The sequence below is a fragment of the Anastrepha obliqua genome, chromosome 5 (assembly GCF_027943255.1).
Source record: "Anastrepha obliqua isolate idAnaObli1 chromosome 5, idAnaObli1_1.0, whole genome shotgun sequence".
Lineage (NCBI taxonomy): Eukaryota > Metazoa > Arthropoda > Insecta > Diptera > Tephritidae > Anastrepha > Anastrepha obliqua.
In genome coordinates, this window is record NC_072896.1 from 127355835 (window position 1) to 127383507 (window position 27673).

At 36.2% G+C, this 27673-nt stretch overlaps 1 protein-coding gene across 2 annotated transcripts in view; it reads right to left on the reverse strand.

The window, feature by feature from the left end:
• Positions 1–492: 492 nt before the first annotated feature.
• Positions 493–27673, reverse strand: part of LOC129249242 (protein nubbin-like) — an 80240-nt gene continuing 53059 nt past the window's right edge. Inside the window, exons 1-4 of one of the 2 annotated variants that reach the window (XM_054888935.1) lie at positions 21830–22109; positions 12903–12947; positions 2597–3848; positions 493–1751 (exon numbers count right to left, since the gene is read on the reverse strand). In XM_054888935.1, the coding sequence (XP_054744910.1) occupies positions 1454–1751; positions 2597–3848; positions 12903–12947; positions 21830–21938 (1704 nt within the window). In that variant the 5' untranslated portion in view covers positions 21939–22109 and the 3' untranslated portion in view covers positions 493–1453. Of the gene's footprint in view, positions 1752–2596; positions 3849–12902; positions 12948–21829; positions 22110–27673 lie in introns of those variants that run through there. The other variant, XM_054888933.1, reaches the window with a different exon arrangement.

Genomic DNA, 27673 nt, shown 5'->3' on the forward strand with positions numbered 1-27673 from the left:
AACGAAACACTTGCGCACCCGTTAAACTCACTTTACCTAATCATTTTATTACCATAAAATAAAAATTTAAAAAATAAGCTCTGACTGTGCTCAGCTATCCTAAAACCAGTATGGACTTATGGCATACAACTCTGGGGCACCGCGGGTAACTTTCATCGCAAAAGCCGAAATTCACCGCGACACATCTCACAATATAAGACTTCAATCGCACACAAGCCCCTTAATTACAGAAATTACCACCAAACCCATTTCCTTTAACAGATTACAGAGGATATCAACAATAGATCTCTTATGCGCTCGAATACATATACATATATATATATATGTATATACATACATATACTCGCTTGGCGAATCGGCCTGCCATTTCCGAAGTCGAAGTACACCGAAGGAGTAAAAAGAATTTTTAGAATTTGTTTCTTTTTTAATACTTTTATTTTACTGCAATAAATTATCTTCATTGGGTTTTTACAGAATTAATTATTGTGAAGATTTTCAATAAACCACTACTTATTATCACAGTATTAAAACAAATAAATACCCTAAATGTTACTAACTTAATGTAGGTTATTCACTTAAAACATACAAATGTGTGTGTGTATGTATGCACTTCCTAAGTTTATCTTGACTATAGTGATTTTATTTAAAATACGGTTTACATAAAAAGTATCGTAATTAAATACAGTTACGCCATCCCTATATGTATATGTACTTGCCTAAGTATATGTGCATACCCTGTTCACTCCAGCTACGTAATGTTTTATGTTTAAATTTAAAAAAGTAATTTTACTTTTCACATGCAAACAGCTTACTTAGTACAATTTCGTATGTAGGTGTGTGTGTTTCTATTTTAAAAATTTCCACTAGCAGTACGCCAAACACTGATTGCTCTTATTGAAAATACTTACACTAATTCTATAAGTTTATTAATACTATTTGCCTATCTAGCTAAAATTTCACACACACACACACTTAGGACAGACATATATACAAGTAACTATCAATAGGTAAAACGAGACACTTATCTCAATAAAGTTGCACACAAGGAATACAGTTATTCAGTTAATACATACAAACGCGTATTTCCATATAAAACGGTTTTGGGTATTTACCTATAAAATATTGTAGTTACTAGTTTTCAACACTGGTTGGAATGCAGTTTTGCTGCAAATTAGTTAACCAAAGGAATACTTCGTTAGTCCCAAGTATTCGAAATACAAGCAATGTAGGTGTATGTATGTATGTATGTATATGTTTAATGGACGCACCATTGCAAATACTTATTCAAATTATGTTTGTTGAAACTTTTCTTTCATACACCAGACTTAAATATTATACATACATAAGTACATACATACATACCTGCTCATTTATCTCTATTGCCTAATTCAATACTAAACAGTTATAGTACACATACATACACTAAAATTCTTATTTGCATTATTCGAGAGGCTTACTGCATCATCATGTAGGGTGATTCACTGCCATTGTCGCCGGTTGGGCTGTCCATTGAGGGATTTATGCGCTTCTCCTTCTGCCGTCGGTTGCAGAACCAAACGCGCACCACTTCCTTTTCCATGCACAGACGGTCGGCCAATTGGCTGATCTCCTCACTTGTAGGCTTTTGATTCATCATGAAGGCCTTCTCAAGCGCCCCTCGTATAGAGGTTTCAATAGATGTGCGCTTCTTCCGACGTCGGCCCATAACCTCGGGTGTGCTGACTGTTTGCAAAGCAGCAGGATCGAAAACTCTGCCAATAAAGAATAAAAAAATCAAAGATATTTTAATTGAACGGGTTAAGGTTAAAAGTCTGTTAAAAATTAAGAGTAAAATTAAATTAGAAAAAAAGAATTCTTTTGTCGAAAATTTTAAAGAAATAAATATAGTAATAACTATAGGAAAAACCGCTTTAAATGCGTAAACACGAAATATTTAGAGTCGACGGGAACTGAACCTTTTACAGGTGCGAAATGTCATGGTGGTAGTCATAAGTATTCCTATGGTAGCAAAAATATCGGAAATATAGAAATATCGGTTCAAAAATATTGCAAAGAAGGTAGCGACTTCACGTAGTATAGTATAAGGTTTGTTGGCAGAATACGGCAGCACATAAACACAACTAATTGCCTTCCTATACCGACTTTGACCAGGGCGCCAACCTGCGGGTCGCGAGCCGGCGGTTATTTGTGGCTGTCGATAAATGTAGCCGAGTTTTTTTTTTAATTTTTGCGCTATAATATTGTTACGAATTTGTCTGAGTTCGATCACTGGACTGCTAAGTCGATTACTTAATTTTGGAAACTTGTACTAGAATTCAAAAAAAACTGCTTGTCCAATTATTTCAATATTCGGAACAACGTACGTATGTATGTGAATCATTATTACTTTTAAATACGTATTTAATTGAGGCTCTCGAAATAATTCAAATTTTGAAAAATGGCTCAGACTTTCAAGGAGCTTGGCCACCCCTGACTTAGGCAATTGCTGCTTGTGGTTTATTACTTTAAGAACATATGAATTGTTGTTCAAATTTTTTATTAGCCTTAAACAAATCTCCACACCTATTCGGCTTTCGTAATCTAAATAGTTACTTACCCTCCTGTCGCCTGTATTGTTCGATCTGCATCCTCCAGCCATTTCTGCAGCAGCGGCTTCAGCTTGCACATATTCTTAAAACTCAGATTCAAAGCTTCAAAACGCGAAATTGTTGTTTGAGAGAAGTCATTCCCGTACAGCTTCCCCATGGCCAAGCCCACATCGCCTTGCGTGAAGCCCAACTTTATGCGTCGTTGCTTGAATGTTTTGGCGAATTGCTCGAGTTCCTCAAGATCTGTGGTCTCTTCAGGTGACGGTTCACTGGCCAAACGTTGAACCCCACCAGCATGCTTCAGCATTTGGGGAGTTTGTGGTGCACCGCTGATTGTGTTCGGTGTAAGAATTCCGCTCACCTTTAGACTACTCCCTGGATTGGGCGGTGTTATTTGACTGTGGGCGCTTACATTGAAACTCGTTTGTAGCGGCAGTGGAGAGGAAGCGGGACTTTGTATTGGCGTATGAGTGGGTGTTGAGGTGTGCACACTTCGAGAGTTCGTCGCTTCGTCAAATTTTTGTTGGCGTTGTTGCAGGTGCGGTTGTTTTTGCAACTCTTGCTGCTTTTGAAGCGACTGCAGTTGTTGCGTTGCCTGAGTGAGGGCTTGGACGCGACTATGAAATAGGAACTGTGCGGCGGCAACTTGAGTGGCCATGCTCGGATCATCTGGCGATATACCCAAGGAACCGCTACGTAATATATCGATATAATTTTGGAACTGTTGATGCAGAGCAGTCTGTTGTTGCTGCAATGCTTGCTGGAACTGCGTAAAGTTTTGAGGAGAAATGGATGTGCCGAGAGGGAGGGGAAATAACGGACTGCCAAGACCCAAACTTGCACTGGCCGCCACAGCTAGTTGTGCCTGTTGTGAGGAGAAGTTTGGCATGGGATATATATTGTTGGCCATAGGGGGCCCAACGGGTTCGCCGGCAGTTGTTGCAGGTGACGAACGACAGGCGCGAAACGATTTCAAAGACGGCGAAGGTGATTGCAGACTTTGCCGTGAATTTTCGCTGGTCAAATTGAGAGCACCCGACTCTGAGTCTCTGCTGGGATCAACTTTTTGTCTGCCAGAGAATTTGCTCTCCGACGCTGTGTCACCACGGTGCAAAACATCCAGCAATTGGGATCTGAGAGCGGGCAGTTGATGTTGCTGGTGCTCCTCCTGTGGCGTAGCAAACGCTGTCGGACTTTGGGGAGACAAGCAACGATCACTGGAATTCCCTGTCACCGAATTATTATCCCCACAGTCAGAGGCTGAAAGAAAGATGAAAAGGAGAAAAGGAAATGCTTTAACGGTATTTAAAAAGAAAAGAACCAATAAATATAAATGCAAATGAAAATGGATGTGGAAATGGAAATTTTAGCTCAGATACTTGAAAACCCTTTCAATTCGCACGTGCCTCTTTGATGTGAACTCAATCGATAAGTTTGCTTATGCCGAGCACATCAACTGCTTTCGGGCTTTGGTTCCTTTATAAATGACCATTTTGCGTTAGTTTATCGCTTCATAAAAATTCAACTTAACTATGCAAAATTGTCTACAAAGCACAGGCGGCATGAAAGCGTGTATGTATGTATGTATGTGGCATATGCGGCATTTGTTGCAACCCAGGGCTTGTCCCACACAGCCAGTCCCCTGTTGAAATGTCAAAACTTACACCTTTTGCATAATTTTAGCATAAGCAAACACAATTTACCTAAATGCAAAGAAAACGGAAAAGGAAAAGGAAACTCGTATACGCTTTTTTCTCAGTTTTTAAATTTGGTCAATTTCATAGTCCGTTGAATTTTTCACTTTCCCTCCCCTATAAATAAGTGAAAATCTTTCACGAATAGCCACATTCAAACCAGCTCAGGTCGGAATCGACAGTTGTTTTGCGAAAGTGTGCATACTTTTCGATACTGTGGCTGATTCAAATGCTTTTCGGGTGTTTTCTTTTCATTTTGCAATTCAATGCATGGGTTTTTGAATTTCAAATAACTGGAACAAGAAACACATGATTTGTATAAATTTACTTGCTAATATACTACACACATACATATGCACATATTTGCTTATCACAACTACTACTCACACCACTACCCCGTGGCACGTACACAAACGTTAGCCCTTATACATGTGTATGTGTGTATATGGATGTGTTTCATAGGCTTGAGGATAACGCTGCGTTTTTAGTTGGGAGCAAATTTGAAGAGCTTACAGTAAAACCTGTCAAGTTGAGCAATCTTTTATCCTCGTACAAGTTTTACTGAATGATTTGCACGGTCAGCGCCCAACTTCGACAGGCTTTACAGTATTTTGATTTCTATATATTTACTCATTATTCCATATGCAGGATGCTTTTTTACTACTACCCGAAGCGCTGCACTGCGAAAAAGGTTTCTGCTAAGGAACCTCCATAACTTCTGTACGATGGACAGGAAACTAAATCCGTTATGTGTAGCACAGCCCAAGGATCTACTGTCGGTCCAGATTTTTCGAATCTGAGCTACGATGAGATCTTGAGTATAGAAACACCAGAAGACACATATCTCGTGGGATGTGCGGACGATATAGCAGCGGTCATATCAGTGCGAGACACCAAGAACGCCAGGAGGAAGCTCATCCCGCTGACACGAGATCACATGCTACTCGAGGTCATCACGCAAATAGGCGACACGTCTCTACTGACTCAAAAAGTAGTGAAACACCTTGGCATTCAACTTAATTGCAGATTTAAGTTCTGGGCATAGACACGGCATGCAGTTGCCAAAGCAGCGAAGGTCATGGGAATCCTAAGCAGACTAATGGCAAACATCGGTGGATGAACACGGACTAAAAGAAGACTGATCATGGCGGCCACAAACTCAAAGCCAAGCGCAATGTACGAGAGACTTACAAAGAGCAGATGCATTAAGTTGATTCAGCCTACGGCACTGTCTCAGGCGCAGTAGTTTTTGTAATCAGCGTGAAGTTACCTATCGACCTCTTGGCCCGGGAACGAATGGATGCCACTAGCGGCGCGGAACGCAAACCATCTGTGACAAAGCCGATGGGACACTGAAACGAGTGGCAGACGGTCGCCGAAATTTATTCCAACAATAGGCAAATGGATTCAAAAGAATTCTGATGAAGCGAACTATTTCACGACTCAGTTCCTCTTTGGGCATGGATACTTTTGGAAATACCTATACCGTATGAGTAAGGTAAGCTATTCCAGGTTTATATGCTGTGAAGCACCGAGCAATGACGCCGAAAACACGTTATTTAGTTGCCACAGATTGTTCGTGGAAGAAGAAGCTCTGAGGGAGCAGATTGACGACATAGCGGCGACCAATTAATCAGCGAACTGCTTGAACGCGAGGACAGTTTGAATGCTTTTAAAAGACACATGGAAGACGTATTGCGGGAAAAAAATAGACCTCGACACAGTATAACAAAGCCAAGCGTCGTTCTGGGGCTTTTATAAGTAACGCAGAAAGTAGTCCCGGGAATTGAGTCTCCCCAGAAGAGGAGGAGGGATTGTTTTAGTGGATGCCCATATTACGCAGAATATGACAGTCGATGTAAGTCCGCAGGCATTTTAAACCTACTCCACCTATCCCAAAACCTAACTCTACCCCACCCATCACAAAACAACAACAACAAAAAACATAGAGGGGTATGGAGTATATATATACTGCTAATTTTTTCCGCGCAACTGTTAGTGATAGTATAGAACTCATTCTCGCGCATTGTTTCTCAGGTTCTATTTAATTTGATTTTCGTAAGCTTTCATATTTTTCTGACTATATATATTTCGGGTGTTTTTTTAGCTGCATGAGAACTATCGATATCGATAATATCTCCATATATTGATACTAACTGAGTCGATGAAAAATTTGAATGTTAAAATTCACATTCTACACAAATCTCTTTTGCCACAAAACACATTTACATACAGCCATATGTCATGAGCGAGTGAAGTCCTTTTTATATTTGATGACTTACTTGACCAAACGGACTCTGGTCTGAATGCCGTTCTGAGATGTTGCTGGTCATTTGGAAAAGTTTGCCTTTTTATGCGCACGCACACATACACACATACACGCAAATACCTAAACAACGTACGTGCAATATTTGGTATTCAGATGATGTGCGCATTTCATATGCTGAAGACAGTGGCGTTTCTCGCTACATGCAACGCCAATCCAAAGGGGTTAATTAAAATATTTGTATAAAGCGTAAAATTTTAATGTTTATTCTAATTTTTTATCATTTCATAATACAAAATAAGATCTCCGAATACATGTATGTATGTGTGTGTTCATGGAAACTTTCAGTGCACAATTTTAGATTCAAAAGCATACCTCCTCCCCCACCCAACGTCACTGCGATTTGTATTTATAAAATCAAAGATTGGCCAGTCGCATGTGGCCCGGTTTGAATGCAGCCTCAATAAGAGTGGCTGCACTCGTAAACGAATCTGAAAAAATATGTAAATTCGATCACATAGCAGCAAAAATTGCCAAATCTCTGCATGTGGGGCAATGCAAAAAAGTTATGAACACACACATATGCGTATGCATATATTACATGTACTTATGTCTGTATGCATGCATGTTTTTGCATTTTACATACCAAATACTGATGGACGTAAACATTTATACACGTACAAAAAGTTCATATTCAGCAGCAGAAAGGATAACCCAGCTAGAACACCTCGCATTGACTCGACGAAACCCCAAATGCAGCGAAGTGTGAATTGCAAATTCTTGACCCCACATGCACTGAATGGGGTTATGAATAATAATGAACCAATTGAATATTAAATTTACATACTGCCATTTACGTATGTAGATAGGTATGAATATTTACATACGTGCATACACACATGCGTACACAAATTCATATACGAGGATATAAATTCAAAATGTCTTTACTCGACTCGTTAAATCGAGGGCCAACCGAAATTCGATTTATGTAACTACCTAAATATGTACGTATGTGCGTATAGTCAAATACTCGTATGTAATGTAGCTATACGAGTGTGAGCTACATTTTCAGATGACAGCTACATGGGTGTTCAATTATTAAGCTCTTTTTGAGATTGCTTTCCTGACCACTGCATGACATATCGACTAAAATGTCAACATCCCAAAAATATGATAAAAATAAAATTTTGGAAAAAATATAATAGCAGTCACACTTTAAAGCAAATTTAAGATTCTCTGAGTTAATTTTAGTCATTCGATATGAAAATGAAAACAGAAGCAGAAGAAAAAAAAGTTTATCAAAATTGGCACAAAAATGTCCCTTGCCGTCAGTCATTTAAATAATACTTCTAGTGAGTCTGGAAAACGAATTAACCGAACATTTTTCATTACATCTGAGAAAGATAGAAAATTCAAATTTTCAAAAGCAAACTCATCCTGCGTCACAGAATAATCCTTTGTAAATGATACTAAAATACCTCTTGACCTCTTGGTTGTACCTCAATGGAAATTATGATTATTATTATGACTATTAATAAATGCATAAATGTTATCAGTTGACAAAAAGAAAAATTAGGTAACAACTTCGATTACTCAAAAAACAAAATTCAGTCAACAAGAAATTTCACTTCCTCGCTGGGTCCGACCGGTACTTTTTCCATTCATATTCCCTCAAGGGAGGAATGAGCGGCGTGCAGCATTTAGAAATAGGGCATGGGAAACATGTTTACGGATGGCTCGAAGTTGGACGGAAGAGTTGGTAGGGGAGTACACTGCGAGGAGCTCACCACCAATCTTAAATTTAGGCTTTCAAACTACTGTAGTGTTTTCCAATCGGAGGTAGCCGCAATTAAAGAAGCAGTGGATTGGTTTTCACTTCTGTAATTACTGTAAATGACCTAAATATCTACTCCGTCAAACAAGCGGCAATTAGGGCCTTGGGCTTGTAGGTTTTGCATTCGAATTTAGTCGGGGAATGCTTGGCTTCTCCTTTTGGAGGTTTAGGGTTGCCTTGACAATGTGTAGTCTTCTCCTGGGACACGTGTCAACTGAGTAAGCGCTGGGCTAGTGCGCGAACGTGCAAAATCGCGAGATCCTTCTGGTCATGGGTAGATCGGGGCGCACGAACGAACTTCTAAGGCTACCAAAGCCACAGCTCTAGAATTCGGAATTTAGAATTTCCTTACCGAACCATTAAGGGTACATACGGTGAGACTTGGGATTGCTTCGAGTCCTTTCTTCCGAAGCTGTCTGAGGATGAGGTGGAATCATTCCAGCACCTTCAGACATCCACAGCCCCTTCTTCCTTTTTCCACCTGTTTGGTTCTTTTCCTTCACTTAACTTTCTGTTAAATCCCCAGATGATGCCAACCTTTTTTGATTAAGCCAATTAATTCAGTCCGGCTTAAACGGCTCAAACCCGTTTTTGTTTTCTCTCTGCCGTTTCAAAACAAAACTTGGATAAATAGAAAATTCCAAAACGGCTTAAAACTGTTTCTTAATTATATCGTCTTTGAAGAATCCCGAAAATGAGACCATACGCACATATAATATTACTCATATAGACACATTCACACACATACTCAAGTACGTCCAATTAAGTAAAGACGTATAACATTACTTTTGGGACTTTTTGGGAAATCGAAAGTGCGAAAGACGCGTGGCGTTTACGACAATAACAGAGGCGAAAGGGTCCAGCCAATATCCCACTCTCCTCTATGTGAGTTTGTTTGTTTACGTACGTATTTATTACAATGTACTCTCGCGTGTGTTTCGTAGGACTCTAAGCAAGGGTTGAAAGGTCAGTCAATGCTCGCAGCTCGCAAGTAAGTGTGCACATCTGCGTGCGTTGCACACAAAAGTAATACATATCGGAAAATAAATACATATGTACTTATATCCATCCATTCATCGTCGAAAGTAGTATGAAATACAAAAATTGATTCATTTCGATTTCATTTGTTCCCTCGCAAAGTCTGCAGAGAACGTTAATGTATACTTTAACGTTCTCTGAAGTCTGCTTCTAACCGTCGAAACGAGTGTGCATTAAAGCAGATGTTTTCACCAACAGAAGGTCTGTTTACCATTTTCATATGATGCAGATTGAGCAGACAAATCGTAAATTTATCACACATCAGCATGTTTTGTCCGAGCGGGGTCGAGGAGACGAGGTAATAAAGAAAACAAGGAACCCAAAGTGAGAGAATGAAAATTACTTATAAATTTTATAGTTATAATTAAGTGAAACATACATACATATACACATACATACATAAATAAGCGTGTTTGTGTATGTGAACATCAGCTAATGTTACTTAAATGTGTTGTTGTTGTAGCACAATAATTTTCGAGGTTTACATTTTTAATAGTTTATTAATTCGCCGCCACATATTAGCATTCAGAGCCAAGTTGCTCCATTTCGCTGCCGTCATCGGCGGACTAAATCGACACGAATTGCACTCTGATTTCACTTTTAACCTCACATTGCCACCTTATGGAGAAATAATCTGCTGACAACATGCTTTCATATCGAATTATTGTGTCCAAGTTATAGAAATACAATTCATTCAAATGCGCCCGCTCTTCGCGGTTTATTGGTAGAACCTCATTACTCAGAAAATGAGAAATTCGAGAAACACGGTTTCAAAGTTTTCAATTTAAGTTACTATGCCTCCCTAACTAAAGATAAATGATGTCTCTCTTGCAGAAAATGGGCAGCGATATGCTTTTCTACTTCGTTTGAGAAAATTAGTGAGAAAATTAATGTTTTTTTTTACATACAGGTATACTTTTCCATGCAGGAATTACGTATTATTGTAGCCTTTATTTTACAGGATTAAAAACTTATTTTAGGCAAAAGAAGAGATCACACAAATATGCAATAAAAACTTATTTTTAACTTGATCAATCATTAAATGATGAAGCTTTTTATATCTACAAAAAGTAGAACATAAATATTAATTGAAAAAGTCGGGTGAGATCAAAGAAAAACCGCTGCACGAAAAATCAAATTAATAAAAAATAACTGAGAGTGTTAAAAAAATTCGCGTCAAAAAATAAGATTAAACAAATAAGCATTGCTCCTTCAGAGTATGCCACCGAGTGTTTAACCATCCATTAGCTTTAGTTCTGGCCTTTTAATTGAGATTTCAGAAAGTTTTTCTTTGTTTTCCGTTCCAATCTTTAAACTGTTTTGTACCTTTACCATCGTACCGCTCTCGATGTTTATTGAGTGACTTAAAACCACTTATTAGCAGACGATCTATATTTTATTGAGCTCATTTATTATTCGTATAATTTCTGGAACTATTGATTGTCCTTTCCTTTAAGTAAAATTCAATTTAATATTCCTAATAAGAAACTCCGACAGTACGAAACCTTTGAAATTTGCTTCTCAAGAACCAATTATGGGTGCATGCTCCGATTTCTAGGGCATGTGCAGACTTAAATTTGTTTTTCAATTATTCTGGTGTTGATTTTACATGGCCGTATGGCGTCTTAGTCAACCATCTCAAATCATGTTTTTCTTAGTAATTACTAAACTATTGTTCATTAGCTTAATATAGTCTGTAAGAATGGAAAACAAATAAACAAACAAAAAAATAAAAAATAAAAATATTTATTCGTTGCAGTCTGAACAACGACTGATAGGGCAGGGTGAGTGTGTGAATACTTGTGAAGTGAGAAGTTGCTCACACAATTTTGTTTTTCAAACAATTATTTTTTACCAAACCAGGTAATCTATTATTCTTGCACATTTTGTAATTGTTATTACTTTTACAGCCATCGGAAGCCCTGGGTTACCTTACTAAGCGATAGATATATTGCCACACCGTAGCCTACTGTTTGGTTAGGACTCGGGTGCGATATTCATTGTAGACACGAAACACCAAATGATAGAAAAGGTTTTCTTCTAATCATTATTGTCTTTACGTTGGCAATAGCACAGCCTCCGGGAGCATTCCTGCTATAAAAAAGCATATCATAAAAACCACTCGAAGGTGACATAGAACAGGAGATCCTTTCAGTTGTGCAATCTAGACTCAAATCATCAAATAAAGGGTAAGGCATTTATGTATATACCGGCAGTTGACATTTCTGTTTCGTTTTAAGGTTTGACAAGTCATCATGAATCGTTTAACGCCAGAACAACGCTTACAAAGTGTGAAAATTCTTTGAAAAAAAAAATTTGCTCGCGAAGTTCATAGAAGCGAAGTGTTACAGAAAACGCCGAAATGTCGATTTGTTGTCGTTCTCAACTTGTTGCCCTTAGTCCTTCGTCTATGTGAAAAAATTTACCAAGTATCTTGGAAAATATCTTTGAAATAGTTGAATTGTAACTGTTTCGTTTGAAAGTTGATTTCCACGGATGAGCTAGTCCCCGTTTCGTTTGGCCACTTGAAAATAGATCGCTACCACGACGTCATTTAAGAAAAACCCAAAATACAACGAATCGTATCTGAATCAAATGAAAGTTTACTTTAGGAAGTTATCCGTGTCATTTCCAATTCAAATTCCTTAAGAATTTCTTGTCTATGTGAAGATGTCTTTGCGTATGTAGTTGGATGAAGGCCATCGCCGAGCCATCGTTAATGAACTTAACCGTTTTACAATTTTACCAACAAGGCTTTAGCAATCTGGTATAACGGTTGATGAAAAATGAGATATCGAAATTCTGCAGAAAATATAGGTCGGTTCGGCTTAATCAGAATTAACTCGTCTACCATATTTTACCACAATGCTGTTATCTTCTCTTCTACTTCTTCTTTCTACTTCTTTTTGCAAAAGTTCGAACTATTGGCGTGTTGAAAGAATTCACGAAAATCGAAGCTACGACGATTTAACGATAGGGCTGATTATAACAGATCACCCAAAAATTGACTGTTGGCGTCAGTTAAACAGTTATCAATATAACGTTAATACATTCGAGTGCTATTTATCGAGCACAACAATTGGGTACTAAGGCGCTGTGGCGATCGCATAGGAATTTGTGTATTGAAGAAGATCAGTAGTAATTTCTAACTGCATCAGACCAAACCCAAAATTTCTGATCCAACTGCAATCTAGGATTTGCCTGAAACCACATTACATCTATGCACATAAATAGAACCCGGAAATTCTTCCTCTTGCGTCATGACTCTACCAACAAACCCAAGCATTTAATCGATGAGACATAAAGGTACCAATATACCTTAAGCTATTTATAGTTTTTATTTCTATTTATAGAATTAAATACAATTATAAAAGAAGTAAATCTGATGTAATATATATATATATATATATATATATTATATATATATTGTATATATATATATACTTTTAGTGTAAACTAAGTGAAAATTGCCAAAAACTTACCAGCATATTGCAAGGGCGAAGGGGATCGAGTCAGACAATTGATATCTGAAAGCGAAAAAATTAAATCAAAAATTAATTAAATTGAATAAGGAAAAATTACATATTTAGAAAATGTTAAATTTATTATAACTTTGAAACCAAAATTTTTATAAAGAATTTTTGTATAAAGAATAAGCATTTCTGCCCTTGAGAAATTACTCTAACTAAATAGAAATGTGCCTTCCTTTATGAGGATGAGTAACGGTTAAATGCTTACTTAAAGCGCTATGGGCAGTAATGGGTTGATTGGGCAATTTATTTTAAATAAAAATACGTAAACCCAATTCAAATATTTATAGCCAAATCTGAGTAAGAGTCGTAAGACTTTGGAGAATTGCGTAGGCCTACTTGGATATACGATTAATACGACTATAGTAGATGTAATTTCTTAGGACCCCGCCTTTAGAAATAAAATATATACATAAATGCGTATAAAGGGTGATTGGATTTGAAATTGAAATAAAACAACGAAAATTCAAATTGATTCAGCAATCTTTATTATTTTTGTATAGAACCATTTATGACATTAGTTTTTAAAGATAATCAATTTCAAATGTTGTCCGCAACTTCGTCGTAATTCGGCCATCCGTAAACACCAATTTTGAATGACTCGCAGGAGGACTTCGGTCGGTATATCGTGAATAACTTTAGCAATGTTAGCTTCCTATGCTTCAATCGACTAATAAAAGTCCGAGGTGTGATATCACACGATCTTGATGTCCAAACCATTTATCCGAAACGAGAGATCAATTGCTCACCAAAACGGTGACGCAGTAAATCTATTGTTTCACGGGTTGTAAGGCAAGTAGCGCCGTCTTCTTGGAACCAAATGCTGTGGAAATCAGGGGCTTCAATTTCTCAACATCCGGCATCAAAAAGTCGTTTATCATGGCGCTATAGGGTTCGCCTTTCACTGTTACCTTGGCGCCAGCCTTGAATTTGAAGAAATATGGGCCGATGATTCCTCCAATCCATATGCCACACCCGTTTGGTGTTGTTGTTTTTGTTGTTTTCAATGGATATAACAGCAGTTCTTGAATGGCTTCCGATTGATCTTCAACACAAATACGGCAATTTTCTTACTGACGATGAACAGTTTGCATAGACCGTCGAATTTCGTAATGCAATTGTACGATTTTAAACGTTTTTGAGGCGTAAGTCTTTCCATCATAAAATACTGAAAAAAATTATGAATGTAGTTTGACAGTAGTCACGCGTGATCTGTCAAAACACCCCAATTGGGAAAAGTGCCTCCAATCTGATCACCCTTTACATAGAAATAAATGACCATTTAGCTAAATGACTTTATATTTTTGACCATTCATTTTTTTGTTTTTATCATTCGTGTGCGGTCAACTAGTAAATAAATTCATACGAAGCATTGTGCCGCAGGACATTTGAAGGTTTGGCCAAAGCGCCAAAGAGCCAACGTGAGTGTACCGCTGTGATTCATACATGAAACCATTTAAATATGGAACTATGTAAATGGCAATAGTAATTTTCATTTTTACGATTTTACGAGCAGTTTGGATAGTTCTACAATTCCCGTTAAAATATTAATGTTTCGCCTTCGAAACACAAAAGACCAACAATGTTGCAAATTTATGACTGATTTAGTGTCGGACCGAAAAAATCATGCGGATATACAAATGCACATATTAAGTATGTATGTGTATGTGTGAATGATTGCATACGTAACTACTTAAATTGAGTGCTTTCAATAATTTGGTTAAGCTACTTCAATATTTTTATTATCTTAATAGAATTGAATTGGATAGAATTTCAATTTGGCGAACAAACTCAAAGGTGTACGAAAGTGCATTAAAAAATAAGTAAATTTGCTTTGATGTTTTTTTTTGTTTATTATTTTTTTGTTTTTGTTATTATACGAGTACCAAATTTCTTTTTCAATCTGAACTGTGGAAAATTTTTAAAAATATTTGTTTATAATATAAACTTCACTTTAAAATAGATGGGCGGCCTATTGTTTGTAATCAATTTAAACACTCAATTTAGAAAACCGGTGACCTATCTAACGTCGCCAATCTAACGAAATATCAAAATAGTTGTCAAAAACATACAATGAACTAAAATGAATTTAAAGTCAATAAAACGTATCACCTGTTGCATTAACTACGCGCAGATCAAAGACTAAATGAAGAATTGGCCTACAAATGAAAAAGTGAAGGATGATTACACACATACATACATATCATACATACCTACAGGCAAGTCAAGTGAAATGAATGGTAAATTAACAAAAGTTAAATATACCCACAAGTAAACGAAAATAAATTCATTTGCAATACCCGATAAGAATTCGTAGCTTTCTTTTAAAGTGTTCAACGCTTATTAATAAAAATGATTAGCACAATATTTGAGCTCAAATAAAGCATCGATAATAGGTGAGAGTATGTGGAGCGGAGAGAGGAGTGGTGGGGAGGCATAGCTGTGTGCTGGTATTTCTGTATGTTTGCTTGTAAGTGAGTACCGTAATGCCGATATAGCGAACGATCGCCGAAAGTGACAAATGACTAACCGTTATAATCTTAATGAAATTGCGCAAAGTGTCAATAAACATTTTAAGTTCGAGAATACATATTTACACCAACAGCGAGCCTCTATCCACATTGTGCATGTGCGTATGCATGTGCGTATACGTGTAATGGTAGTAGTGATTGTCAGATTTGGTGCGGCAGCAGCTATTATTAATAACATCCAACAAGTAACGGAACACAATTGTCAATTGTTATGATTAATTGGCATGTTACCTACCTAAGTGCGTCTAACTGTTCTAACACTTGCGTTAAGCTAAGAAACGAAACTCTGCCACATACTCCGTGTACGTGTAAAAATGTATGTATGTATGTAAGTGAATGTGTATTTATGTCTCTTAAATCATTACAATAAGTTGCAGTGTAGATATGTGTGTATGTGTGTGTGCAGTTATTGTCAGCTCAAAAATCGAATACCAAATACCTACACACACATATATGTAAGTTCAGTAGATTAAGTTCATATTAATTTATTGATTTAACCTTAAAATGACTGCGCCAATATCATGACAGTTTAAAACAACATATCATCTCACACAATATACATCATCTCACGCAATATTTTTTATTTTTCGCTTATCATTTGTAAACTTCATTAGTATACATTTCATCATGGAACGCTACACACTTGAGCAACGATTGCAAATCGTGCAAATTTTTTATGAAAATAATCGTTCTGTTGCTGCTACTTTAAGAGCATTACGGCCATTTTACGGTCCATTTAACAAGCCGTCCCGTTTTGGGGTTATGTGAAGTCATTGGTCTACAGTAACAAGCCGGCGACGATTTGTGAGCTCAGAGCCAATATTGAACGCGAAATTGCTGGAATTTCGGCCGATTTATGCAAAAGAGGTGGTCGAAAATTGGGTTCAACGATTGGACTTCGTAAAACGTGCACGCGGTGGTCATGCAAAAGAAATCGAATTTCATACTTAAATGTATATGTTCAAACTCGATAATAAAAAAAAAATTAGTTAAAAAAGTCAAACCGTTTGTGTTTTATTCAAAAAAGTTCAAAAGCGCTCTTACTGAAAAACCTATTATATTCCTTTAAGAATACAGTAGATTCTGTTTTTATGCGGTATATACGTTCCGCAAGAAACAGTATAAAAAACAGCATAAAAAAAGCTACCAGTTCTATAGTAAAACTATAGATACGTTTTAAAAGTTCTAAGAACCGCATAAATCTGAAATAATGTAATAAAATCGCATAAAAAAGGGTACTAGTCCCATATTATAACTATAGATACGTTCCATAGACCGCACGAAACTGAAAAAATTAAATAAAATCGCATAAACAAAAAATTGTATTTTTGAAAATTATATCTTTATTTAAGAAACGTCAGAATCGAAAATTAAATTTACATCGTTAAAAATAGAATCAGCATGTTGCGCATTCCTTTAGGATTTGGCGTAAAATCACTTTCGTCACTTGAGGAAATGTACACGTCTGATCTAGATGGTGATGCAGGCGGTTCCATACTTGTAGTGTTAGCATTTCTGATGTAATCTGCGGTGAGTTTTTGCTTAGCTGGTTTAGAATCTTGTGTATACAATTCCCGATAGGCCGACATGCATTTTTTAATTTTTTTAAAAACCGCACTATTTCAAAACCGCATAAAAAAACCGCATAAAAACAGAATCTACTGTATGTCAAAAAAAACAGTTACGTTGTATTCAAACTTTAGAGGCGTTTTTCTCAAAACTGTATTTTTCGAATTGGCATACACGATAACTCGAAAAGTTATTGACCGATCTCCCTGAAATTTTGCACACATCTTTTCTATGATATTACTTTATTTCGCGAATTTTTTTTCCATTTTTTTTAATTCATATAGAAATTATGACATTAATAAACAAAAAAAATTTTGGTTTTTTGTATTCAGGTCACTGACGCCGATGCTACAATGCCCGCCGATTGAGAAGCCCCGCCACGACCTTCTTGGAAGAATTGAGTGTTCATCTGTCATTTTAATGGATTAAAAAAAAAAATCTATTGTATAATATTATTTTAAAACATGGCGCTTATTCTGACTAAACTACAATATGTACAGATATGAAATATATATCAAAAGAAAGGTTTTGATGAGCATATTTCCGGAAAATTATAAAAATTAAAATTGGTTAATTTGTTCATGAAATATTTGCGTGTAAAGTTATCAAAATTTTCATATTGATAACAGCGATGTCTATGCAAAGCGGGATGACACACAAATATACGTATATATATGAGTACGTTTGCTTTGTTTAGCTCTCTTTCTAATGTTTTGTTCTCTTTAGTAATAAATATGTATTCATAAACATAGTCCCAACGGGGGCTGCGAATTTTTTTGAAAATTTTCTTGTGATGGCAATAATTGGTATAAATTGACAATTGACTTGAAATTTGTCAATTCACTTAAAACAACGGTAACAGTGCAAATTGGAAAGAGTTTCGGACAGACGCAAAATAGAATTTATCTTAAGAAAAAAGTACATCCATATTTAATTTTAAAATATGCCTAGAGGACGACCAAGAAGAGTTCGTAGAAGAGTTCCTACTTTAAGTGGAGGAATATAGCAGGTAAGTAAGTGATAAATGTTTGAAACGTCACGTATTGGATATGATTGGTAGAAGCATCCACTTTTGCTTTCGTTCATATATGGTACAATTGAACTACAATATATAAACGTATGTATGTATTTAAAAATTTTGTGTGCGTTTGATCCTTTTTGCAAAACTAAAAATTTTAAATAGTTTTAAAAAATGAGGAGAGAGAGACAAATAAGTTATTTATTTGATACTATTTCAAAGGTAAACTGTATTTGGGCTATTCTCAGACAAATTTTATGGTAATAGACGACGCCCAACGCCATTTAAAAGAACACTATTACCCATCAAATCAACGAACTTTTTGACACAGATATACATTTTTAAGTGTAAATACATTGACTTACCAAGAAATTCCTGAACATTACACTTGGCAACAAGGTTCACGTTCGTGGCAGAGAAGAAAAAATTTAGCCAACGCAATAGGCAGAATTTATACGGTCGATCCAAAGGATCGAGAACGATTTGCATTACGTTTACTGTTAGATTCCATAAAGGGTCCTAAATCATACAATGATTTATTGACAGTTGGTAATGAGCTCCTCTCTTCTTTTCCCCACCCGATTTTCGGGGGTTACATACTAGTTTATATTATTTTAATGTATAAATAAACTGTATGCCAATTTTGAAAAAAATATATTGACTTCTTCATTTTAAATAATTTTAATGAAAATCAGGGAAAATATGGCCGTTTACAACTATCTGTCCCCTTAACTAGAGAAATGAAGAGACATGCAGTTATCGTAGCTATATATGAAAACCCCTCTGATCTAGAGGGAATGTTCTGACACAGCAGAATTTATTCAACATGTGCAAGCGATCACTGACTAAAACCCTTCAAAATCAATGAGGGAGGGTTCTTGCAGGGAGTTTAATATTTCAGAGGGTCTTATGCGCCGAGTTGTCTATGAAGATCTCCGGTATAAGTCATATGTTGTGGAACAACGTCTAGTTCGCCACAAATAGGAGGAGGAGCTCGGCCAAACACCCAAAAAGGACTAATCTTCAATTAAATATATACAATATTAACAAGAGACCATCGACTTAATCGCTCAAAATGCTTTCTAAACAATGTTAAAAACCCTGAAGTACCTATGAGGTTATGGTTTTTTTCTGACGAAAAAAATGTTGACCAAGACCAAAAGATCGGCCGCAAAGTTCACATATGGCTGTGTTTCAATTCTACAGAGAAGTTTCCAGCTACTGTTACGGTTTCAGATGTTCTGAGCAACAAAGAGCATGTCATGCCACCACATTTCTTTACTCAAGGATTTCGAGTGAAATCTGCTCAGCTTCGGAGCCCACTGTGGACATGTAGCATCAAATTATTCATAGGAAAACCTGTTCCTAAGATCGCTCGCTTCTCGCGATTGTGAAAAAACATCAACACACATTATATCATTCTAGTGTTTCATGGCCGGAGATTCGAACGTATGCACTTCCGAATGGTCGTCACACACCAACTCTTTCAGGGCTCCACACTCGTCCAAGAATTACTAAATGAAATCTACAACTTTTTAAATCGTAACGTGGGGCTCCGGATCTGGCGCCCATAAGGCCAAGTTGGATAAAGTGCTAAAATGTCTGTTTTTTTGTTAGTCATGGTAGTTAGAGACACTTTGTGGGATGGTATTTACTGTTTTATGTACATATGTATGTATGGATATACAACGAAGGCACGGTGAAAAAAATTAAATTTCCAAACGAGGATGACGTGACTGCTATAGCATTCCTCTTACTAAACGATTTTGTTTTCCGGAGTTTTTATTACAATTCAAAATACGAGAGATATATTTTACGAAAAAGAAACACAACGTTATAAGTTTTAAATAATAAACGAAATACAGCGTTACAAATATAATTATGGATAATTATATTGTGGCCCTTTGGCTTTGTGCTCTCGCAGAACCATAGAAACTTATATATGTATTGCATTACGAAAGGCCCTGGTACCTATTAATATATTATAATATTTATGTAATGCAAATTATTCATAAATTCAAATACATTATTTAATCAAGTCCTCTTTGTTCCACACCTTAATTTTCCAAGTTGTAGAAAATTTAAGAAATACTTCCGGGCACAAATAATTCCCAATTAAATTTTAAAATAATATAAAATAATATTACAAATCCATAACTATAATTTGTACCATTATTCTAAAAGCTGATAGCTATCATATAAAATATAAAATGCGTGGTAAGTACTTAGACTTTAAGTTTAATACTAAAATATCCTTTTGTTTTGCACAATAAAGACGAAGAGTTATGAGGTAATAGAATGGAAATAAAACATTGCCCAAAAACGGGATATTCTTAATATGTAAAGGGTTTTCCAATAACAGGTGTTAGGTGTTAAACAGGAGAGATGATTAATAATTTTTTATGGCCGGAATTGATGTGGACAACCTTTATTTTCAACAAGATGGCGCCCCCTGCCACACAAGCAACGAAACCATTGAGCTTTTACGGGAAAAATTTCCCGAACGTGTTATCTCTCGATGATCGAAGAGGTGATCATAATTGGCCACCGAGATCTTGTGATTTAACACCTTGTGACTTTTTTCTTTGGGGTCACGTGAAAGGATCGATTCAAGACCTCAAAGATGAGGCTATCGAGGACATAGGGCAACTACTTTGCAATTCGGTTTTGGAAAATTTCATGAAAAGGATATTGTCCTGTCCGTGGTCGTGGTGGTCATTTGCCTGATGTTATTTTCCTCTATTAACAGCATACCTTCCTCTTTGTAATGAAATAAACATCCGATAATTTATATTAAAAAATAGCATTTTTCTTTGAATATCAAAATAACACCTCTTATTGGGAAACCTTTTATTTACGTAAGCGCTAAGGGCTTAAACACTGATTTTTACTTTAATGATGTGGAAGCATTTAAATTATTTTGCCTAATTAATTGAAAATAATAATTATAAAACTTTTTTAACCAATGACAAGCCGCCATTGCCATGAAAAGTCCTCATAAAAACCCATCTGTTGTTCGGAAGGGGCATAAAAAATACTGTAGATACACATCACAAATTGGAGGAGGAGCTCGGGCAAAAACATAAAAAGCATATAAGCGCCAATTAAATATAATATTTAAAAAGATGGATACTCTGGTACCAATTTAAAATAAAAACGACGAAAATTTTTGGCAAGAATCCGATGCGCTGCCAGAAAATTATATGCAATATAAAGGTAAAGAGAAAATCGCCTTTGCATTAGGATGTATCGAGGCTCTACAGCGCATCCTGCTTAGTTGGTAAAGCTCTTTAATACAGCGAAAGATTTGGCGGCTTTGTTAAAATTCTTAGAAAATTTGTACTGATTTGCTATTATTTTTGTTTTTATATTATATATATTATTTTTATTTTTTCATAAGAACTTAGAAACATTTTAAAAGCAGTTTAGTTTCGGAAATGCATTAGTTTCTCTACCTCAAAATATTTTTTCCATATTTTTTCCTATTTTTTTTTTTGTATTCCTATAATATTTATTTACTCTACATTATTTATTTCTTACGTTTGCGTAATTTTAATTTAAAAATTTTACTACTCAAAAAGCAAAACAACCACACACACAGTTCAATTGGTTATTGTAACTCAAAAACAAACTTCAACAGTTGCACGATAATCGCAGAACTCACTTCGAATAGTGCAGTAAAATAATCCGCATAAGTATGTCAATGTTTGTATATATGTGTGTATTCCGCTAGAAATATATGTATGTATGCGTGTACTTACATCTATTCTGCATAATATGCCCACTGGTAGGTGATTTCAACAAATCATGCTTCAACAAATTGTTATTGTCTTTAGGTCCTGTGCTCCAACGTAGCTCCGACATAACCATTTTCACAAATTCTACACCGAAATATTTTGCTTTTCCGATGAATTAATTATTATTAAACTAAATTTCTATAATTTGTCCCAATTGTACTTTGTTGCACTTGTTGTCACTTGCATGTTTATACGAATTTTGGAAAACAAATTTTTTTTTAGTTGATTTGAAGTTTTTTTAAGTTTTAAACACTGGCTTTTGGCATTTGCATAGAGTTCTGGCCGCTTTCTAGTGACTCATTCAGTAGTATTATGTTCTACCACTCTCCGCACACATACATATGTACGTACATATCTACTCGTAGTTATAATTCTAAAGTTTGTGCGCTCATTGACGAGCATGACTTGATACGTTTATGTTTCGCAGAAAACTAAAACGCCGATAAGATATATTCCCACAGAACAGCTCGATGCCGTTGGCTATTCGATAATGTTTACTAATGATTATGTTTTGTTATTTTCTTCCATGTATGCGTATGTGCATATGCACGTGTATGTGGACGGTGTTAATGCTCAGTATTTCAGGCGGTTAGACTGTAATCAATTTGGTATCATAGACGGATATGTTGTTGGTATTAATATGCTGCCTTTGAATATTCGAATGTTGTGTTGTATTTGCATTTGCATAGCGGAACTTGGCGTGGTGTGTATGGTGTGAGAAGTGCCGGCGCAGTTCCTGTTTCTCTCCACACTCCGGTGTCTCCTTGTTTTTAATATTCGAAATTCCAATTAAAATGGTTAATTATTGCTTAGTATTGGCAACCTTCGATATTCCAAATTTAGAGAATCAAATAATCGAATGTCTGATGCTAAGTGAGCCCGGATTGCAACTGTTTGAACGGCCCATCTTCGTGGTACCCGTGAACTTTATTTCTTGTCTTCTCTAAAAGTTTTATTACATACAAATACGTGTAAGCTTGTGTGTGTGCAATCGCATTTGCATTTTTCCTACTTGATTGAACACTTCCCGAGCCTGAGAAGGCAAATTCTCATTTCTACCCCAAAAATTGAACACATTTCAGTATGATTTCACTCTTTTCTTTCTTCAGTGAATTTCTGGTTTGCTTCAGAATTTCCGCACGAGGGGAAACATACGTGTGCGATATGTATATGAAGTGATTTTTTCGGGGATGAAGTCCACAAAACAATCGAATTCCGCTCACAACCGGCGAATACGAATCCGGATGGCTCTGCGACTGCTTTGCGTTTGGCGATTTCCACAGAGAACGCGTGATGCATAACACGTTTAAATGGTTTAACGATGAAACCCCAACTGAAATCGTTACCTTTGAAATGCTCTACATCTGAGCACAATTGAGTGTGAATGAATGCGCATTCATACATGCATGCATACATATGCACATGCATAGTAGCTCAAAGAGAAAAGGAACCGCACACAAGTTCAAAGGAAATGTAGTATGCATTTTTCATACTTGCAGTAGGATTCAATTAAAAATACAAAGTTTTCCAATTTTGCTTTTCAAATCTACGTGTTTCTAAGCTTAGTCAAGTTAGACACTCATGTCGTACTCATGTCCATAATCCCCTTGTGGATCAAACAGATTCCACACAGTCGCCAATGCAGTTGAGCGGAAATGCTTAGTTTGCTCAGAGAATGTGAGCGCAATCGCTCACATGTGCGTATGTGTGTTTGCGTGGACAAGTAAGTGAATGGTTGTTGGCTTCCGGAGAGAAAAACGATACCTCTTAGCTTCTCTCTCTCTCTTAGCGCTCAGCAATATATGAAACCGAAGTTATGGTGTTTGGGTGACGTTTGTTTGCAAGCTTGCGCACATGTGCATGTGTGTGTCAGTGTTCGTGTGGCAAATGAGATTGTAAAGCACGCGCCAACAACATTTTATACATTTTAAAATTTTACTATACCCATTGGATTGTGCGGCTACTAACTGACACAGTGGGTGTGGCTTAAAATTTAAATTTAGTGATTTTATTTGCTGAGGCTGTTGTGCGCAGCAGAATCAGCAGAGAACAAAGAATCAAAAGCGGGGCTCGCCAACGCCATTCGCCATGTGCGCTTGCACTTGAATATCGGCTGCTTGGAGCGATGGGGTGTATTGCTGGTGTTGTTGCTGCTGCTGCTGCAACTGTCGGGGCTGATGGTTGGTGGTTAGCGGTTGGGGTGGCGAAGGTGCTATTGGGGCTGAATTTTACATTTACATACACATGCCCATTTGTATGCATGTGCTCACACACACATACGCTAATATTCATGTATTTACCTACGAACATAAATCCGTAGGTATATTTTGCATTATGAAAATTGTCCCTAACATTTATATGCATATGTGCATACACATACATAAATACATATACATATTTATATACTAGTATACATACATATGCGGCAGCCGTATACTATATACTTTTGGTTATGTGCTTACATACAAACATCCCGATATTACATAAATTTGTTGTGGTCATATTCAGTGTAAACTCTCCCACATGCATACATATGTATGTAGATATGTACATATGTGTGCAGCACATAATCATATTTGACACACATGCAAACATACAAATGTGTAAGCTTGAGCAAGTATGTATGTATACTATATGGCATGCATTAGTTGCGCCCAGGCTCCCCATTTGCAGTGCACTGAGTTTTTCATTGGTTGGCATATTAAATTTTTTGCGATCTGCAAGACGAAGTTATTTTTGTTTTTCTTTTTCTTTTTGTTTTTTAATTTTCTATTTTATGAATTTCTGACTACACTTTACGTTTTATAACTATTGATTGGGTGCTACCTTATTTGGATGTGCATACATATACATACACAATTGGGCAAAACATTAGCAGCATTGTCTTTTGAGTCATAGATGCTAATGTTTTCAAAAATATATCACATAAAGTCTACAGATAAAAAATATATGTACTTCTGCAGGTTAATACACCGCACCTTCACATGCTGGACATACTTGGGTATGTAGAGGTCGATTCTGTATAATTTAGCCAAAGTTACGCGAGTATTTTGGGATACCTGAAGCTTTTCATCCGCAATATGGTAGGTGGTGGTTGGACTTCGATGACTGCATTCAGAGGTCGGGAGTACCTTCCTAAAGTTCCTAAGTATCTCCCAATGAATATCATTTACCTTTTGTCTGTATACTGTCCAGTCCAATAGTTGTAGGATCGTTTTGTCCTGCATCTCGTTGGGTTCTAGCAAGTGTCTTCAGGGGTGAAACATCCGGTAGCACCCAATCCCACAACATTCCCTCCTCGTTCATTGTATGTTTCAAACGGCATCTCATAACGGCAATTATTCCGCATTAATTGCTGCTATTTTAGTAGCGCGCAAATTCTTGTCTGTGCAAGGCGAAATTATGAAACCAAGAGCGTTTGCTTTTAATTTAAAAGCTTAAAATGGTAGTTATTACTGTGATTTATTATTTTATAAATGCTTTTGATCACTTTATCTCGTTCTCATATTTATGTAGTGATTTTAGTTTAGAACCCAAAATATTCCGCTTTGTCTGAATTTGGGCAGGGAAAAATTTTAGCATGGAGAGAAAGAGGCCTTACAATGCGTGGGTTCTGAAAGAAAAGTACGGATGCCCCAAGAGAAGTGGCAGAAAACGAAAACAAGAGATGTTCGGGAAATCAAACGTTTAGCTATAAATAAATTAAATCACACTGCTGAAATTGAACAAACTCTTATTTTAGAAGTTACTACCCGTCGAGAGCATAAAATTTTACAAACGGGTTCTAGTCTAAAATACGAAAATCGAGTACCTAAACCTAAGTTAACCACTCGAAACAAACAGGCCAGATTGAAATTTGCAGAAAAATTCCAATTTTGGAAAATGAATGGGAGATAGTATTTTTTCCGATGAAAAAAATTTAATCTGGACGGCCAAGATGGTTCCCAAATAGATTGGCATAACATACGGAGCAAAAAGGAGGAGGGAGAGAAGAATCCTAATTTCGAAAGGGGTTCTGTCATAGTTAGAGCAGCCATTAGTGTCAAAGGCAAAACGCCTATATGTTTCATATTCACAAAAATGAATAGTGTGAAGTATATAGGACTTCAAGAAGAATCATTTCTTACATTGTATGATAATAATTTCGATGAGGAGTGGATTTTTCAGCATGACAACACTGACGTTCGTGCTTCTAAAGCCACAAAAGAGTTTTTGGCAGCGAAAAAATACGAATTTAAGAATGGCTTGTCTGCAGCCCTGACCTTAACCCAATCGAAAATGTGTGGGCAATACTTTCTAAATCGGTTTTCAAAAATGGAAGACAGCGCTAAAAGCCTCAGCATAGCGATTAATGTCCAGTGGTCAAAATATTATAAAAAACTTAACCAAATTGTAATGTAGCTGAAAGGTATTTTAATTAAACATTCTCTTCATTTTTATAAATACAAGCCCCTAACCAACGAAAGAACGGCAATAAGATATAATATATGATGAAAAATAGAATGTTACATGTTCCGTTATAAAGAAGAAAAAGCGAAAACTGGGGATATTTCATTTTCTTTTTTTGATGCGCGTTGTTTGTTCGATTGTCAAGGCCTGGTGTTGGATAGGCCTCATATTACTTATTAAAAAATAAATATTTAAGAATTAAAAAAAAGTCAACCGAAGAGGCTGGAAATAATTACAGATCGATTTTCGTTCCACAGATTTGTCTTTTCTTAATAACCAATTTAAGTTTCGTGAAATGTTCGCTTATTTATGGGTATTTTTAAAATATTTCTCACTAAAAGTTTAAATATTAAAAACATAAATTCTTAGCCCTAAACTGACTATAAAAATATAAGAAATTTAGTTGGTCTTATAATTTTTCGTGTGGTGTACACTTCAGTGTTTTTGCTTTGAAAGAGCAGAAAGGTAGGCTACTTGAAAAATTACTCAGCGAAACTTCAGTTTAGTTTTAGCACCAGAACTGTTTTTTTTTATTCCGAAAGCTTTCCGATCGAAAATCTCCGCTTTTATTTTAAGTATCAAAAAAATAGTTTTACATAATTTTAATTCTGTCATCAAACAATCTTCATTCAATAAGTGGAATTTTGCCTTCTTTCGCATACAATTTTTAAGGTCTCTAAGAGAAAATATGAATTTCATTTCAATTTAGTCCTTTATTTGCACAGATATTTTGAGTTAGGAAACTTTTAATAGCACTTTTCAATCCGCATAATTTACTATTAATTTTAAATTTGTCTACAATGCAAACCCATTGACTAAGTCCCTCTACGACACCCTCAAGTAAAGGGTGGATTTTTCTGAAACTGAAGAGGATGGCAAAGGACAAATCAGTGGGAGATTTAGGTGCGAATGACTTAGTAAAAAAGTCATATTGCAAACAAAGGTGGCTGTAGCTGCCGACCTTAGACACAGAGTATGCACACATGTATGTGTATATGTGCGTGCATTTTTCTGTTTATTTTGTGGTGTTGCTATGCAAAACCCAAGCGCAATTAGCGTTTTTGTTTTCCGAACAGTAAAAAAATAACCTTCAAAAAATCTGTCTATATTCTCTTACTTTTTTTATACAACGAATTTCTGAGCCGAAGAAAACTCTAATTTTTATTCAAATATACCTACCGGTATTCAAACGAAATGCCATAAACAGCATACAGCGGCAGCATAGCCACGAGTATATCTTTGAAACATCGTCGAAAATAGAAGAATTCACGCTAGAAAGTCACTTTTTATTATATTCACCTTTTCTTGGTTTGTTTAGCTTGTAAAATAGACAAAAAATAAGAGAGCCATGTAACCATC